Source organism: Sycon ciliatum, chromosome 2 (assembly GCF_964019385.1).
Source record: "Sycon ciliatum chromosome 2, ocSycCili1.1, whole genome shotgun sequence".
In the NCBI taxonomy this organism is placed as follows: domain Eukaryota; kingdom Metazoa; phylum Porifera; class Calcarea; order Leucosolenida; family Sycettidae; genus Sycon; species Sycon ciliatum.
The window spans coordinates 13575669-13594856 of NC_088644.1; the positions used below are offsets into that span (position 1 = coordinate 13575669).

The following is a 19188-nucleotide window of genomic DNA, read 5'->3' on the forward strand; positions in this document are numbered from 1 at the left end:
TGCACAGAATACTTGTGGTGCAGATAGTGTCTACGCACAGCAACATCGGGGACCAAAACCTGAGTTTCTCAGTTTATTGTCAGATCGCCCCTACATGTGTGATTCTGTGAAATGCAGGGCCGCATGTGCCCTTGTCACACGACAAAACAACCCGCTGTTTTGAACACTCATGGTTCAGTGTCAATACCAGTATTTCGATCAAAGTCAAAAATCCCCGTATGCCGGTAGTGACCGTAGTTCCCCGGTATAATACCGGGAAAACCGGTATGGTTGACAAGTATGGTGGTAGGGAGGAGGGGGGTATACCACTCAAAGTTTTGGATGAACATGCGTATGTCTCTCAGTCTCTTTCCAAGCGACGTCGTACGTGCGTTTAAATTTTCAAATTTCTCCAAAAACCGTGACAATGTGTACATGCGTCAAGAAGTGTGACTGTCTGATGACACAACCACCTGTTTTGGATTTTTCACCGTAGACTACCCACAGTCAACTGGGAACTTATGGCCAGGTACAAGGGGTACATGGATGCGGCTAATGGGGTTTCTCGGTGCTTGTGCCAGTGGTTATGAGACTTATCCATTCACCCCCACCTTTTATATAATAGGCGTTGCATCTGCTGCTAGGGTTTACCGTTACGGCGGGTGTTAGCGGCCGTCGGGAACGGACACGGTAATTTACTTTTTTTACCGTAGACGTAAACGGGAGTCAGTGAACGTTGTGTGATGACGGCCTAACCTCTCAATACAAATGTTTCAGTTGTCATGTGTAGTATGTGTCCCCAAGCTCTCTGAGTGAGAATCTGACCATTTGAGTCTCGAACTAAAAAATAATAATAGAAGTGCAATACAGCACTATGTACATGTACCTTGAAGCTTCCCAAGCCGGTTCACCATTCTAGCCAACTTGTCAGGGTTCCTTATTGCTGGTTGGTCAAACGAGATGGGCCAAAGCTTACTGGGAAGTCACCACATCAGGTTGCCAGCAGTGACGTCATAATTTCTTGACAACGCATTATGACAGGCTCACTGGTGACAAAACGACCAGTGCGGGTTCCATGGTCTTAGAAGGTACCTCTTCAGCTTGACTGGAGAGCAACTGGTCTACAAGAGAATACAAGAAATTGCACACATAACACATGGGCATGGACGCAAACGCACAAGTGCACACACATGCACACACACACACACACACATACATACGCATACATACACACGTGCACATACACACATGTGCACATACACACACATGCATGCACACACACACACACACACACACACACCTGGTCCTGGTAAACACTGCCATTACGGTCACGTGTCCCCTTGCGGGACCGACAACAATACATGGAAACGACGAGCGACGGCAGAAAGTCGGCAGTCTGCCAAGAGATCAGGGACAATGTTCAATCGGCACGACGAGAGAGCCATCTTTGGCAGCTATGGATTTGGAATCTACGAGTAGAGCGGCAGCACCGGCCACAGGCCCCACAGTGGGCCTTGCAGCATGAGAGGGCGAGCCGCACACGCGGCGGCAGAGGAGTCGCCTGAGCAGCAATGGTAGACACCGTCGCCCGGCACGGAGCCCGAGACGATATCGCGGGGAGCATCCGGGAGTTGGGGCACTTGTGGACCGCCAAACCTCCGGCACTGCGGAACCAGTGCTCGCAGGAAGAACATTGTCGGCTACCTCTCTGTTCTGATACAGGTTTGCGGCGCTCATTGAGGCATTTATGACGAGGCAAACCACTCCTGGAGAAGAGACGGTCACACTCGGCACAAGGTATCCGCAGGGGCTCACAAACGGGTTCGGGCGGGGGCAGAACATTGTAAGCGGCCCGCCATTCCCGTCTATCCTGGGCCAAGTCATACCATTCGTCGATGCCCAACGCCGCCAGATCCTTCCGGTTCCGCGCAGCATCGCGCCACCTTTTCCTCGGGCCACACATTGGACGGACAGGATGTAGGGTGCCAAACAGTAGTTGACGCGGGGCACGCTCCTCATGCATTCGCACAACATGCCCAAGCCACTCCATGCGGCGCGATGTCAGCAGGCTGGGGATGTCACGGGGCTGACGCGGATTCCACCGCTCCAGAACATCAACCCTGGTCAGTCGTTCGTCCCAGACATTCCGCTGGCTGATACGGTCATACCCATCACGGAACGGATGCAGCGCAGATGGAAAGAGCACAGTACATCAAGGTCGGGCTTCAACGGCACCCAACACTCAGCACAGTACAGCACAGTACACCCCCCCCCCCCCCCACACACACACCCAGTCCAAGGGGCTCCTCCGCCTCAAGCTCCGGGTAAACTGCTCACACCGTGCTTGAATTATTCTCAGCGTAGCAAGCCGCTCAGCTAATACATACAGTGTGCGAGCAACCCACGGTCTCAGCAGGCAGACCGAGGCTCCTTGCAACAACCACGACCCTGTTATCAAGAAAGAACACGCACTACACCACAAAGCACTGTCAAATCACAATTGCTGTGCTGACTTTGCGAGCGTCTCGCAAGCGAATGTGCAGCTTGCCAGGCGGCGTTCCTTACCACTCAAGGCAGCAGTGCAGAAGTCACTTCAGGTGTCCAGTTGTTAAGGCTTCCTACGCCAGTCCTCCAGGAAGCTTCTTTCTGACTCCTTTCCTGGCTTCCTTCGTTAGAGCCACTTTCCGTGTCTCCATGCTCCGCGGAAGACAAGACACTACACTATGACAAGTATGAGCTGAAGAATGAAGCCTTTGGATGAGTTCAGTGACCTGTCCTTCGTATAATTCTTCGCAAACTAATAGTTGCGTGCACAACTTCAGACTTACGTAACCAGCAAGTAAGTAGTTAGAGTTGTCCTTGCAGTTGGCGCTTTTATCGCGAAAGGACCGCAGGCACAATGCACACGCGAGATGTACAGCGCCAGAGCACGACCACAGCTTCCCGCCTTCTCGCTTTGGCCATGTACTAGTAATACTATGGTGTTGTGAATAAAACCGTTCTCAAGTACACATGTACATGTAATGTATACTACATGTACTTTACCAGGCTGTAGTAGTAGTAGTAGTAGTGTAGTTCTACAGCAGCTACCGACCGTTCGTTTTGCCCGGGATCGGGAAGAGGTTATAAGCTACAGTACAGACCGTTACTCCTCACCTTGCAAAATGTATTGTAGTGCAAGTCAGGACTCCTGAGCAGTTATAGCTGTCTACGTCCTGATCATGGTGATGGTGACTGCCTGAATGCCGAGGTCAAAGTTCACACCTTCATTGCGCGCTAGCGCTTGATATGAGGCCTCACAGGCCCTCAGGCTAGGCTCAGGATGGTTCTTACCTGGCGCAAATCATCAAGATTGGGGAGTGGAGCGGAGAGCGCTTTACCCTGGCCTGGGTTAGACCAGTCAGCCCGAGGTGAGTGTAGATATCTACACCAGTCACCGGGGAGTCTAGACGTGAATTAATTAATATTTTTTTAGTCAACACGACAACACTTGGTCAACAGCAGGCAACAGGTAGATTTCCTGGGCGGTAGAATGCAGTGTCGGTATAGCTGTGCACAACATGGCAAAGTGAGAATACCCTGGATTTATACGATTCCATGATAGATCTTCATGTACCAGTTCACCATAAGAGCTGCCCCCTCCCCCCCCCCTCCATGACAAAACCAGCATCCCCAGACCTAGTCCCGTCTTGCCATTTCCTGCACACAGCTAGGGCAAGGGCCATGCATAACCAAACGTGACTAAAGGGCTAGCACTAGTAATTACCTCTACACCTATATGTCACTGTGATTAGCACCAATCGTCTAGTGCTCCTCCCCGAGGGGCTTATGTTTCATAAACTTAGTCACTATTACTATGAAAAAGACACCAACAAGACAAAGCCCGTCTATTCCATCATTCTAAACTTAACGCGATCATCAGCGAGATAGCACAAAAGTACAACACTGCAATGAACAATACATGTACACAGCATTTCTCTCCCTCCCTCCCTCCCTCCCTCCCTCCCTCCCTCCCTCCCTCCCTCCCTCCCTCCCTCCCTCCCTCCCTCCCTCCCTCCCTCCCTCCCTCCCTCCCTCCCTCTCTCTCTCTCTCTCTCTCTCTCTCTCTCTCTCTCTCTCTCTCTCTCTCTTTCTCTCTCTCTCTCTCTTCAGTCGGAAGCTTTTTAAAAGCTAATCTAGCATTAGTAATTTTAACTAAATATTCGATATAAATTCATCTCACAATGAACCAAATTCCTACCAAATAATTGTATACTTGTATAATGGGTATAATTGTTCATCTGGTAATGGACCTCTCTTTCGTCCCAATATAATAGGAAGTCGGAAAGAGATCAAAGCGTCAAGAAAGATAAATCAATAACGTTGATTATGGCAAAGTAGTCAACAAGAATAGACCGTCTTAAATCTTTCTGATCATAAACAAGACCGAACGGATCGTGAATGCTTCCTAGAATTAGGGTCGAAATTTGTTCAAAATTAAACAGATTTTTAAAAGTGATGAGATACAAGGCACACAGAAAACAGGAATGAAGATATCTGGCATGCAGTTCAGGAAGAGAAGAGCAGTGCTAAGAAGGCATTGAACAGTGGCTAGTGGCCAGGGGTAGGGGGGGGGGGGGGGGGACTGCTGACTTGTAGCTCAATAACACGCCACTGTTGGTCAAGTGCAGATGTCACTATTTTAGTGCAAATAGCTCCTCCGTAGGCCACGTGGGCCCCGGATCCTTGGCTTGAGAGCGAAAGCGGCACATGCACTGCGCAATGAGTTTGTCACTTGTTTGGAATGAAGCCGAGTGCCTGCACAGTTTCGGCGTGCCTGCTGGACGCATGCATCGTGCAGGGCATGATGTGTGCCATACACTCCAACACCTACTTAGTCACCGCAGCACAAGGTGTGGCATTCGTCAGACACACATGCTATAGAACACACCACTCATGTTAGCACTCAAACCTTGCTGTACAAACACCGTCTTTCTGCATGGCTGACTGAAGCGGATCATACTTCCTCAAAGATAAGGTCGACGGCAAAGTTGTCTCGGAAAACGCCGTGCGTTTTCGGCTTGTGCGGATTATCGATATCATCCCGAGTCAAATGGAATCTGAAAACAAGCAGAGCATATTGCAGGCAAGCTCGCTGGAATCCAATTCCGAAGAAGACAACTACAATGAGGCACAATAATACAGTAGAACTACGTTACAATATACTGCCTTTGAACGGTGTGCTAGCTACCGCATGGTGTGTGTCGTGTGAACCTCGGTTCAGTGAAGCAGCTAATAGTCACAGTTTGCCAGTGTCCTGCTTGTAAAGTCAATGTTACTGCCATCGGTACTGCGGCACAACAACAGCATGACCGGTAGAAGAAGATTTTGTGTCGGCTGGTCCTGCTCCAGCCTTTCACATGCGTACATTCCACTTCAAAGTACTTTGAAGTATATTGATACAACGGCAGCTAAGAATGGTCTTCATTCAGCCAGTGAAACACATTGCCGGCCAAAACGTTGCTCCGACCATGAACTGACCAGTTTAAACAGTTCTACCAGGCCTGAGCCTGCTGCGTGGTTACCGCGGATAAGTATAAAAATTCATCACAGTTAATGTTCAGTCAAGCCAACCTACCTGAAGTCCTTGACAAAGCCAGTGTGTAGCCAGAAGAAGAACAGAGACTTGTCGTAAAGGCCCTTCATCTTTATTTTCTGCACAAACAAAATTTGATTAGGCCCAACGGTGAATACAAGAGATAAGCTCTGGAGCTTTCTGAGTAAGTACAAAACGAAGAAATTCAGTTGCCAACTAACACCATTGTACTTTGAAGTACTTGATCAATAGCAGATATATCCGTTGTACATGGATCAAAGAGCTGATGACGTGCCCCGTTCGACACAAGCTGGCATGCCACTTTTCATTTGTCGAGTTGTTATTGCATTGAAGAACAATAGTGCATCCATCAAGATGTGCTTTTCACATTTAGTCGAATTAGGCTTCCCTCCTGGACAGTCGTAAAGCAGTCAATAGCCGGTGAGGGGACACATTTGTGCACACTCACATACACATGCACACACACACATACACACATACACACATACACATACACACACACACACACACACACACACACACACACACATACACTCTTGTGTGCGCACACACAGACACACATATACACACACATGTATGTGTGTGTGTGTGTGTGTGTGTGTGTGTGTGTGTGTGTGTGTGTGTGTTTGTGCACATGCAAGTGCACACATATCTCAACCCGCTTGGGTACAAACCACTAGCATGATCTTACCGTTGAGCAAGTGAACCGGAATTTGACGTTGCCCTTAATCGGTGGTACCGCGCCATGCTTGATATCAACCGTCAACACATCACCACCAGCATCAGCCAGCACCTACAGAAAAGGTTACACAGAGACGTGCACACCGGCACCGGCCAGCATCAAGTACACAGACCATTGGGACTGATTAGCACTCCTGCACTGCATGGGTGTACAGTGAATACTGGGTGTGGGTAAAGCAGGTGAATGAGAAATCAGAACAGCATGAAGAACAAGAACCAGTACACACATACTCAGTGTCACTGCCAGCATAAGATGAGGGAGTTGCGGGAGTTCAAACTTGAACTGGAGCAGTCTGAAGAAAAATCGACTGTCTCAAATCCGGGACACTCATTTATGGCCAGCGATGCTCTACCACTAACCAATGGTGTGTCGGTGCCCTAATACTTCAAAGATTATTTCCCTGGTGAAAACTTGCACAATGGCCTACAGTGTGGAGGGATTTCCTTGATGACGTAAGACCCCCACTTTCTACCTAGCAGCACTAGCTCTGCTGGCTGCATACCTTTGACGAAACAGCCGGGTTGTAGAGGGCAAAGTCTGCCGTGGTTGTACCATCAGCAATAATGTGCAGGAAGAGATCTTGACCATCACCAGCCCCAATGCCTGACAGGACATGAAAGCACGCAGGGACAGTGAGAACACCAAGCTGAACAGCAATGCAGCAATGCACACCTGTATACAGGGGAATACTGTACATGCATGGGAGCATGAAGGAGGGAGCCAGATAGATACTTGGTAGTAGATGGCTGCATGCATGGGTGGATGTGTGGGTGGTGCGGGTGGATGTATGGGTCACAGTGGTCTGGGTGGACGTATGGGCAGAAGAACGAATGGATGGCTGGATGAGTGGGTGAATGAAAGAACGATAGAAAGAAGAATCGGAATGGACCCAGATGCAAACATTGATGTCAGTACTTGAAGGTAATCAAACAGCGGCCAGTGGGAGATCAGGAGGAAAGATGGAGGAAGGTCTTACCGTTGATTCCATAAATCTTGATTGTTTTTACACGATATTCATATGAAGTGGGCAGTACTCGATTCAGCCTGTGCAGATACTCGTCATAATACCCTACCCAGCGACTCTGTACACACACAGGCACACACACACACAAACACATACACACACATACACACACACATACACACACATACACACACATACACACACAGGCACACACACAGCGGGCATATACATCGTGCACACACAGGCCACATGATATACAAGTTGTACACACACACACATGTTTGTACATTGAACACAAACACATTGAAATAGCATGGACAGTGTAGAGCAGCTTAGCACACACCTGTTATAGTTTTGAGCAGTTTTGTGTACGCACGCATGGCTGTCTGATGCCCAAGTATGAACAATGTCTTTTCATTTTCAACCATTCTATGAGAAATGGTCACACGATGTACAAGAACATATCATTGTCTATGGTATGCCTGTGCAATCACTACTGAAGACAATTTTCACTTGTTTCCAGCACTCATTTGGATCTGATGAAGTTCCACTGGCGTTCTTTTGCGACTTACCTGACTCGGTGTCTGCACTCCCTGGTACTTGTGTCCTTTGGAAAGGTCAGTCCGTCGCTCACCAAAGTATGCCAGGCAAGACTGCAAGAACAAGCCAGGAAAGAACCAAGTCCAAGGCACAGACGGAGACCCAGTGACTAGCTACACATACCTAGTGCATGGCATGGCGTGACTCTCTGCGGAACTGGTCTGGCAACTACCGGTCACTAAAGAATTCAGATGGTCCAACCAGCACTGCCACAATACATAGATACACCATTGACAGCTTTCCCCTATCTTTCGTTGCATTGTAAGCACCAAAGCTTACCTGGCACACCAAAACCGTGTCCGGCCTAAGCCCAACCAGCGCAGATTGGCTACACTGCCCATGCAAAGTGAAACAGCCCACAGGATTGACTAAGCTAACCATGCGTCACAGCATGCCAACACTCTCGTTGCCTTGTTTTCAGTTTCAGAGAGCAACATACAACAAGTTTCACGGTTCGCATGAGACCCAGTCAGACGGAGTATCCACATCCGTGCAGGAACACTGCCACCCTCAACGATAAAGGCGCAGATGCAGCTACGAAAGCGGTGGGAGGGGAGGTGATTAGATCTGACCAGCTACAAAGTGGCGAATTGAGCCGAGCAATGTGTTTTACACCCTGCACTTCATGCTGTTGTGATAAGCGCACATGATTTCCCAGGCAGCACGTTGACTTACATCGGCATCTTGGTACATTCCCGATCTCATCAGCCAGCAACATACCACCGTACCCGTACGACCTGCACGAGAAAACAAGCACAGAGGTAATCTGTTGAAGGTGTGCAGGGGTTGAAGGTTAAAAAAACCAACCGAGATTATGGATTTAACTTAACAAGGAAAATTGGGAGGAGAGAAGCTCTCTTCATGCCAGTGCTCCCACATGTGTGAGCAAATGGTGGAAGGTACTTTTATCAATTGAGCAGGAAATCAGCCTAGTAGGAAACTCTATATTTCTTCAAATTTGCCTGTGCATGAAGCATTGATGGTGACCTTCCTCAGCCCATCCATACATTCTTACAGAAATATCTTTTTTTCCGAATTCACGGCGAACAACTTGGCATGGCCATTTTAAGATAAATAACCTCGGCGTCAGGTACACTGAGTAAACTCATACGTGAAGGCGACCACTTGGCCCGGATACTTAGTAAGGCGACCGACTACCTGTACCAGAAGACCACTGAAACTACGATCAAGGGATGCTATTCCCAGTCACATGACCCTGGATAAGGAGACCACCTAGTAACAGAGACCACCTAGTAACAGAGAACACCTAGTAACAGAGACCACCTTCTGAAGGTCCCTGGCCAGCAATCATCTTAGACAGGTTTCAGTTTACTAATTTGTCATGCCGACCACTGACCTTTGCCTCCCTTGCAGTGCACAGCAATGACGTTGTCGGGGTGGGCTTCCATCCACCTGTGCACGTCCTCGCAGAACTCAATCAGCTCACTGCAGATGACACGATAGGGGCAATAATGACGATGACATCAGATGTGTTACTGTCACTACCAACTGTTACTTACTGATACACCTGGAAGCACAGTGCCATGTTAGGGGTGCGGTATGTGTAAGTGGAAAGGCAATGTAATCCAAGGCCTGCCGATGAAGAGGACTAACCAGCATTTCAATTACACATGCCCGTTATCTTCCTTCTGACCGTTTGGGATTGGTTTTTGAAGCCTCTGGGGTCCTCCAACACGCCAAGCCACGACCCGATGATGAGGATGCCAATTCAGCTCTCCGTTCGTTCCCCTCAGTTGTCCAAGAGGGCACAATTCAAAACGTGATCAAACTACACTCTGGTGAGAGGTATCCACACATGCATTGCAGCCATGGAACTGATAAAAAAACTAGCAGGTCACACTTACTGCAGAAGTGGTACATTGTGATCATCGATTTTGACCCGATAGACCTGGCCACTGAACATTCCCACATCGTAGCCCTTTTCACCTGTGCGGACGACAATGAAGTACAAGCGCAAGCACACGCATCCACGCACAGGCACATACACATGCACACACATGCACACACACATACACACACACACACACACACACATACACACCAACAGGCAGCGTGTAGAGAGGACGAATTTAGCCAGACAATGCAAGAATGCTCTCGTTCTTGAATAGCTCATAAACGGTCAGCCGTGACTTAGCCAAAACTGCTGGTCACATGTACGACTAGTAGCTGGTAAGCTAACCGATGATGTATCAAATGAGGTTAGCATGAAACCGTTCAGATCATATAAGTGCAGTCCTTACCATGGCTAGGTCTTGGGTGGGGTGGGGGTGGGGGTGGGTGGTGGTATGTAAGGCATATCGGGCACTACTACAGAAAGCCCGTGCTTCAAAAGTCGGTGTATTACCAAAGAACAGTTAACCTAGATACTAGATATAGGATTTACACAACACAGGCTGCTGGGGCCGATTAGCATCATAGTATCTAATATTTGCATATCATAATCAAAGTTAGGGAGTGCATGTGAGTGCATGCAGATAGCATGAAATACCAACCATCTTGTGACCACATTGGTCAAAGAACAAAAATCGAAACCCAGCCTCTTTTCTCTTTTCAAATAGGAACATTCCACTGGGCCTTAACATATGACCCCCTACGTCCTTCAAGGCACACACCCACTGTACAGATGAGCCGGGTATGTAGTGCGCAGAGCGGATATGCATGTGGATATACGCCACGCGCAACATGTAGCTGACTTACTGCACAAGTTGTACACCCGATAGTGACCGGGATGCTTCGTCTCAAAGAATCTCACCACTTCCTGCGCCCATACATGAAAGGATAAACACAAGACACACACACGCACAGATTCCGCACAGACAGACAGGCAGAACAGACAGACAGACAGACAGACCGGGACAGACAGACAGACACACACACACACACACAAACACACATGCACACACAATCGTGCAGTGCAGAAGATGCAGAGAGAAGATATAATTATAACACCAAACACAGTGCATGTTGCTATCTGGTTGTGATTGTGTAGCCAGATAAACTCAGAGTCATAGCTAAATGGCCCAATGATGCTGGGTTATGATAGCAATATCAGAGTAATTGCAGCAATCATGAGAATGTGCTCACAACATCACGCTCAGAGGATCGTAAGTTAGAGTATACCTGACCAATAATCACTGGGTGTGTATCAGGACCGCCGGAAGCAGTTTTCAATTAGTCCGGTCGTACTACGATCGTCCATACTGTCGTGTTTGATATGGCGGGGACATACGGGGACATACGGGGACATGATGCCCTCCTCAGCCATAAACATGTGTTGGTGGCCGCAGAGTTGGTCCGGTGATCACCTGACCAACCGGACCGGTTCCAGCGGGCCTGTGTGTATGTGTGTGTGTGTGTGTGTATATGGGTGTGTGTGGGTGTGCATGCATGTATGTACGTGTGTTTGTGCATGCTTGCTTGCTCGTGCGCTTGTGTGCTTACCGCAGCACTGTTTCTGTACAGACCCATCTTCCCGCTGGACGGAAAACCCATTGCGATGACACGTTCTACATTGGGAGAACACACAAGTAAGAACAGTCGTGTGCACGGTTCACACACACACACACACACACACACACACACACACACACACACACACACACACACACACTCTCTCTCTCTCTCTCTCTCACACACACAGACACACAGACACACACACACACACGCACACAGACACACACAGACACACACACACACACACACACACACACATGCACACACACACAAGTTGAACACTTGGTCCCGACATACTTCAGTAGCAATTATACATGAAAGACGTAGCAGAGTTAGCTACGCCTACAGCCGGAAATACATGCTGTTTAAACATTTGATCCAAATGCAACGAGGGTGAAATGAATTGGCCCGTCCACTTCACCCAGTCCTGGATGAATAGAATTCCAACTTGAACAGCCTGTTTCAACTTTCTGCATAGTAGCCATGGGAATAAATATAACCAAGGCGAAAGACTAAAAAAACTGAGTTATCGCCAGTGAGTGGTGTGTCTGCGTGGTGTGTCTGCGTATGTAGCGTGTCACATGGTCGGTGTGTGTACTCGACGCGGACAGGCTTGCTCACCAGTGACGTAGGTCAGGTCCAAGTCAAAGCCGTCCTTCATGTAGCGACGCTTGTTTTGAGATACCTGCGCATGGACACAGAATTTCCCACGTGTTCAAAACATGCACACAGACATGCTCATTTTTACCCCCCCCCCCCTTCGTAAAGCGGACCAGTACAAACTGCAAAGCCAAATACACCCAGAACACCACTGATTCCAGTAGCCAGTTTCTCATGGCTATTGCCATGGCCTTGGACACTGCAACTTCAGATATTGCCGTAAATTGTACAACTTCCGCGCAGCGGAAACAATTGTCCTTAACCTTGAAAGTAGCATAACACAGCAAAATACCATCCGCAAGAAACACACGGCACCTACCACATGGCGTGAAACTCTTGACATTTGATATCGCTCGTTGATGATGCGTCCAAGGAGGAGAATGCGGAAAAGTCGACCGACCAGCACAACTCTACACACCAAATGCACACACAATACAACGGTATAGTCATGCATAGTACGTGACGGCGTGCTATGGCGTAACTAGATACGGTGTGAACACATTATACGTCATGTAATCACCAAGACGGTTGTATACAAACTGAATAACAGTGCTGTTACTCAATCTCTGTACCACTCGCTGCAAAACTGGCTGCACTTTCTCGCAGTTAGTGCACTCAAGAGTCTTTGACAAGTTAGTGCACTCAAGAGTCTTTGACAAGTTAGTGCACTCAAGAGTCTTTGACAGTTTGATGCTTTCAGCCGGTTTAAAATATGCCGTGTTGTTTCACTGGGCTTGATTGCAACCGGTCTGGCCGGTCCACTCTCCACACTCCCACTCCACACTCCCAGTCCACACTCCCAGTCCACACTCCCAGTCCACACTCCCAGTCCACACTCCCAGCTCAGGCTGCTGATGAGACCATCATACTTAGTACATTGAAAGACCGCATGACATTGCCATTCAGCTCAGTGACTCTACAAGTATCACGCAAGTACCTGGCAGTGTCGGCAATATTCGGCTTGGAAATCACCACCACGGTCATGATGAACGAAACGACTATGACCACCAGATCCAGGATTTCATACCAGTAACGGAAGAAGGAAGACCTGGACAGGACCAAAGGCACAGTACAGAGGATACTAGTAGTAGTACCGAGTACACACAGTACAAGGGATACTAGTGTATGAGAGATTGAAGTGACTAATACTGCACATACAATGTAGCTGCGGTGCGACTGAGAGACATACTGGTACAGCAGCAGCATCTGGCAGCTGTGACAGCCATGACAAGCACGGCTGTGCATGCATCGGAACATGCCCGGAGGATACACGTTCAGAATGCGCACACATGCAAGTCCTTTAAAACTAGCAACAAGGCAAGCGCTGGCCGCTTTCACCATTATCACACGGATGTGCAGCAGCTTAACAATGGACGTAGCATTAATTGAAACCAGCTTCTTACCCTCGAGCAAAGATCCTCAAGCCGAGCTCTATCATGAAGTATGAGGAAAAGAACATTGCGGCAACTGCATATCCCTGCAACAGCAGCAGCAAGCAACATACAGTTGTTCATCACATGATCACAAATACTGTAGTCGTCTCAACTTCCTTCATACGTGATAAATGTGAGTGTATTTATTCCCATACAGAAGGCAAAAGACCAAAATGCAGGGACTTTGACAGCTGTGCTGATGATCCCTGAATACTGAGCCTTGCAAACAATGCCGGGCTGAGACAAGATAATTACTGGTGCCGACCAGCCAAGTCCCAGCCGAGCATTTTTTAAATGGTATCTTGCTGCACAATGATGTTTAGTGGTCAGGAGTGAGGCATGCTATGAAATACAGATTCCATATCTACCAGCCATGACTCATGGTAGTGATACTATACTTACTGTGGGTTCTTGGTCAGAGTTCTTGACCCCATATATAGACAAGTTGACAATGAGTAGGATAATATCAATTACCACGAAAAGAACACTTATCCCTCTGTGGTAGTCATGACAACAGCAAAGGATAAAAACATGTAGAGAATTAGAGCACTGAGCGCTCACATCATCTTAATTAAGAGCCATCACAGAAAGTAAGGCTCGTGAGTTGTGACCATCACCGATATTTCCATAGGGTCCTTTCTTGTAGCAAGCAGGACATATTTTGTCAAAGAACGAGAATCAGGGGGCGTTTGAATTGTCTTCATCAACTGTTCCAACAACTTTTTTTAAAGAGATCAGTTGAAGTGTCCATCAGAACAGTTTCTATCATTTTGGAATTTGTCAGTGGAATTGTCATGGCGATAATGACGTCCGATCAGATCGACCATCTCCACATACTGTAAAACCGGAAAGTCTAACGAGTCTTCAGAAAAACGAAACTCCTCGAAAAGTCAAAGAGTGACAATTCGAATGCGCCCTCAATGTGCCTTGTGTGTGTGTGTGTGTATATGTGTGTGTGTGTGTGTGTGTGTGTGTGTGTGTAAGTGTGTGTGTGTGTGTGTGTGTGTGTGTGTGTGCGTGTGATGGGGGGGGGGGGTCGAATACAGTGCTCAATTAATGCTAAAGCTCAAGAAAAGAACAAGCTTCATGAGGATCCTCGCAAATATCATTCTCAAAAGCCTTCCACTAGTACCAGTGAAAGAAAGTGCTCGTGAAAGAGCTTTGTGGACGGATATTGATTGCGAGGAGCCAGAAGCTTGTTCTCAGAGTTTCTCGACTTTTAGTCCATTTGTCTCCAAGAAAAGTAATGCATGCTAAGTGGGTAACTGAGCAGATAATGCCAACAGCCCATTGCATTGTGCAGCACATGTCTAATACACTGGTAGCTGTAGCATGGGTGTCACATCCGATTGCAAAGATCACACTCCACCAGTACCTGAATTACACTACGCTCCCATCACTACATTGTGCAATGCATGCACTGAGTATGTAGGCTGACATTGGGCTACATCATCTCTTACCTCATCACCATGCTGTCCACAAACTTCAGCATCTTGGCGCGCAGCGCTCTGCAAACACAGAATTGAAATTTGAAACCGGAGGAGGGTTTCAGATCAATTGCTTTAAGGCGATGCGTCAACCTTGCTAGAAGGTATCTAGCTCTCGCCCTCCCTCTCCCTCTCCCCGTCTACCTCTCTCTCTCTCTCTCTCTCTCTCTCTCTCTCTCTCTCCCCGTCTACCCCTCTCTCTCTCTCTCTCTCTCTCTCTCTCTCTCTTTCCAGACCATGACCTTTGGCTTTGCAACTGGGATAAAGTGTCTGGACTACTCGTTCTTTCTGGATCATGAATCCAAGCCACGCCGCATAACCATTCATTTTTTTGGAGGAGAGGTTGTCATCTTTAGATACATCTTCTCTACTTTAGTTGCAGCACTGCGCCAAGTGAGAGCAAACCTTCCCGAACGCCCTTTCGCCGACCGTCAGATACCCGGAGAAACAGGTTACGCCGATGATGTGACGTTGTACTCAACCAGTGAGGAGTGGCTGAAGCGAAGCCTCCCTATCATTAGCGCAGAACTCGGGGATTGGTCCCTTACAGTAAACAAGACCAAGACCGAATTCTTGCATCTGACATCAACTTCAGACTCCTGGCGGTCCAACAAGCAGCTAGGGTCCCTCATTGGCGACAGTGAGGACTTGGAGCGGAGGAAAGACCTCGCTTCGAGTGCATACGGCAGGATATATAGCCTCTGGCTGAGGCGTGGGAAGGTCAGTGAGCAGAGGCGCATCCGACTGTATAATGCCCTGGTTCTGCCCGTTCTTTCGTACTGCGGCGCATGGGGGCTCACGGCGGCACAAGCAGAATCGCTTAACGTATTCCACCGGAAGCAGCTCCGAGGGCTCATTGGCATAGTCTACCCAGCCAGGATATCAAATACTGAGCTGTATGAGAGGTGCAACACGGAACCACTATCTGACATCGTGGACAGGAGAAGATGGCAGCTAACCGGCCATATTCTCCGTATGGACAGGGATGTGCCGCCATGGATCGCGCTGACGGGCTATTTTGCAGGAGATGCCAAGGCTGCGCGTGGACGTCCAAGGACATTCATTGCGACGCGCATCACAAGCAACTTACAGAGAAGGAACATCGACTTGAAGTACAGCAATCAGCTGGAGAATGTGAGGGCCATCGCTCTGGACAAGCCTACATGGAGAAATCTGGCCAACAATCCATGATCTGGCGTCACAGGTCATCACCGTGTTAATAATTATCTTGATAAAGGAATTAGATCATAGGAGATAGGACAGAAGCGGAACATATAATTATACCCACATAATTATATTACTACGCGTGCTGTGGTATTATTATTATTATTTTAACTGGTTTGAGGGAAAGAGACAAACGGGAAAAGTCAGTACCGTATTTTACCGGTTGTAAGTTGACCCCGGTTATAAGTCGACCCCCGTATCCGGAGGTCTCAATTCTGCGTTTTGAAGTTTTCACCAAAAGAAGCACTACTTAATCACTCCTTGCTACTGACACATCAACAAATCATGTAAACATTCCCTATTGGAGGGTATAATGTCCCAATCCTTGAAAAAGGCCAATAAACTGGCAAAATGTGTACACATGGTGCACTCGTGCATGCAGTGCAGGTCATTTTTGGTAAGATACTGATAGTTCCCGGTTATAAGTCGAATCCCGGTTGTAAGTCGACCCCCACCCTTTCTACTTCTATTTTTAGTCATACAAGGTCGACTTACAACCGGAAAAATACGGTATTATTATTATTACTTTAGTTGCAGATAATATTGACACAAAGAAAGAGGAAAGAAATCGTGTTGATAACCTGAGTTTGAACCCACAGCAAGTGCAGAGAATCATGTGAGGGTCCGGATACATGTAACTGTAGGATCGGGATAAGTCAGGGGCTCCACAAATAATCAAGGTCTGGATAAGTGAGGTTGCAGACAACCAGGGTAACTGAGGGTAGCTGAGGGTAGCTGAGGATCCTGTTCAAACTGTGGTCTATGTGAGGCCGTTCCGGATGCAACTCCCGGACGACTGAGGCTCCAAGTACATGTGACTGGGGATGAGATAAGTGAGGCTCTGGATAACCGGCATGGTCCGGAGGTTCCTGGTAACTGGGATTTGTACAAGTGAAGTTCGACTGTGCAAGAAATCGGCAGCTCCACTGTAAAAGTGTGCCAATTTCTGAAGTTGCAAAAAATCAATTTAGCCTATTAATTTGTATATCCAGGTCGTCGGAAACTGGCGACCTGCAGTCCTTGCTACTTTTTACAACAGCCGCCGTGCCCATGTGGCCTCATTCTGCTCACCATGGAATACAATGTCAGGAATACAGGGGGTGGGGTGGGGGTGTACATGTGTGGCAGAGGGCAGGACGTGATGTAAAGAAAAGAAAATGTTACGCTCTGGTGGACATGCGTGTGCTGTCTCTGGCTTTGGCTCTTATACCAGGAGCAGTGTCAAGGCCAGTGCAGGTCGGAACACAGCCCCATGAATGCATGCTGGCCCCTGGGTTGGCGTCGTGCACTGCAGACAGTGAATGACGAATACACACATGTGCTATTGAACATATTCCATAGGGCTCAACAGGTGTTGCAGTTACACCCCTATAAATAGAGCAGCAGCAGGAGATGAGTCACGCACAGGTACAGTGCTACGCGCACTGCTCGTCCGGAACTATCCCAGCACTCGAGTCGGGCCAAATCAATGAGCCCCTGAACCACCCTTGTGCTGTTTTCATGAGCTCGACCACTACAGCGTAGATCTACAACAACTGTTTCAGCCAAACTCAGCCCTGGATACAGACTCGCAAAGCGAATGACAAGAAGCCAAATTAAAACAATAACGTTACTCTATCTAGCTCTGGCCGCAAAACTCACTCGATGCTACTGGTCGGTCGGACGGCGCTGGGATCACTGTAAACTGTTAGCGAATGGTCGACCATGTTGCGTTGCTTGCGTCGTAGCGTGCCCTCCTCTTTCTCCAGCGACACCTGCAGATCGTCCATTTCCATGTCCATGGATACTTCACCTTTCCTGGCATCTTTTGACTTCGAGCCAGGGGCGTGTTTGTTCAAGTCCGTACCAGAGTCCTGGAAGCGCATGTAGCCGGTCGCCTCCTCATCAGCCATAATGAACGTCGCTTTCTACACGCCGGGAATATCAACTGCAGAAAGAAGAATACGACATTCCTCGCTATTTGCTCGGTGGAAATGCAGGACTTTCGTCAAATAAAGCATGGGGAGAAGCCCTTCTGTTCGCCGCCCATCCGTTCTAGACATCGACGGAGCAGCCCGGCCCACTGTACAACACCAGCATTGTGCATGTGACATAGTCATTGCTATGCCGCTGGTTGCCCACGCCGGGGATGTAGGTGTAGAGCCTACGCGTATACGGACACGGAGAGTCCGCACGCGGACAGCGGTAGTAAACATGGTAATTACTTGGACCATTTTGACATGAAACGCCAATGCTAGTGTGAAGTCGTGGTCTAGCTTCGCGCGGAGCGCACGTGCAATAGCTGCTTCTTCTTGACTTGAGCTAGCTTCACCCGCCTGACTGACTCGGTTGTATCGATTATGGAATGCAGTGCAGAACATGTACTAGTAGTACATGTACCGGTAGTCGATAGTTGGAGCCATGGCCAAAGTAATTTTCATTTCAATGGACCAGCTGTGCCCTCGCAAAACAGTTCAGTTTGGCAACAGAACAGTCAGTAGTTGTCCTGTTGATACGGGAACTGAAGTAATAGTTACTGAACAGAGTACGGTCAGTTATGCAGTGGTGCATGTGTAGCTAGCTGGCAGTAGCTGGAGTGGTGATGGAAACAAAAATTATAATTATGCCAATGTCAGTTGGTGGACGATGGAAATTGAAAATACACAGAGTAGATCTACTGCAGCCTGTCACCATGGTCACTGTGCATGTGTAATCAATAATGGCTACCAGTATTAGGCAGTAATCATCATGATCATGCACAACACAAGACACCAGGACAGCTACTATGTAGTCCCCCCCCCCCCCCCTCCACCAGCCATTCTTCAGGGTATGCAGGCCACATGCACACACACGCACGCACGCACACACACACGCACACACACACACACACACATGTCTTTGAGAGTGGCTGGGCCAACACTTCCTATCTTGCCGAGTCTTGCCAGTCTCTCTCTCTCTCTCTCTCTCTCTCTCTCTCTCTCTCTCTCTCTCTCTGTCTCTGTCTCTATCTCTCTGTCTCTCTCTCTCTCTCTCTCTCTCCAGGGAATTTT

At 48.3% G+C, this 19188-nt stretch overlaps 1 protein-coding gene across 1 annotated transcript; it reads right to left on the reverse strand.

Annotated features, from left to right (window-relative positions):
- Positions 1-4139: 4139 nt before the first annotated feature.
- Positions 4140-18299, reverse strand: LOC135808838 (phosphatidylinositol 3,4,5-trisphosphate 3-phosphatase TPTE2-like). Its single transcript, XM_065322066.1, has 18 exons — positions 17801-18299; positions 14909-14956; positions 13851-13944; positions 13419-13492; positions 12953-13063; positions 12335-12425; positions 11977-12040; positions 11344-11408; positions 10600-10660; positions 9747-9828; positions 9239-9327; positions 8557-8618; positions 7854-7934; positions 7294-7399; positions 6820-6920; positions 6267-6368; positions 5597-5673; positions 4140-5078 (listed from the first exon to the last, which is right to left on the reverse strand). Exons 1-18 carry the CDS (start codon positions 18049-18051, stop codon positions 4976-4978), a joined length of 1662 nt encoding a protein of 553 aa, XP_065178138.1. The 5' UTR covers positions 18052-18299; the 3' UTR covers positions 4140-4975.
- Positions 18300-19188: the final 889 nt, after the last annotated feature.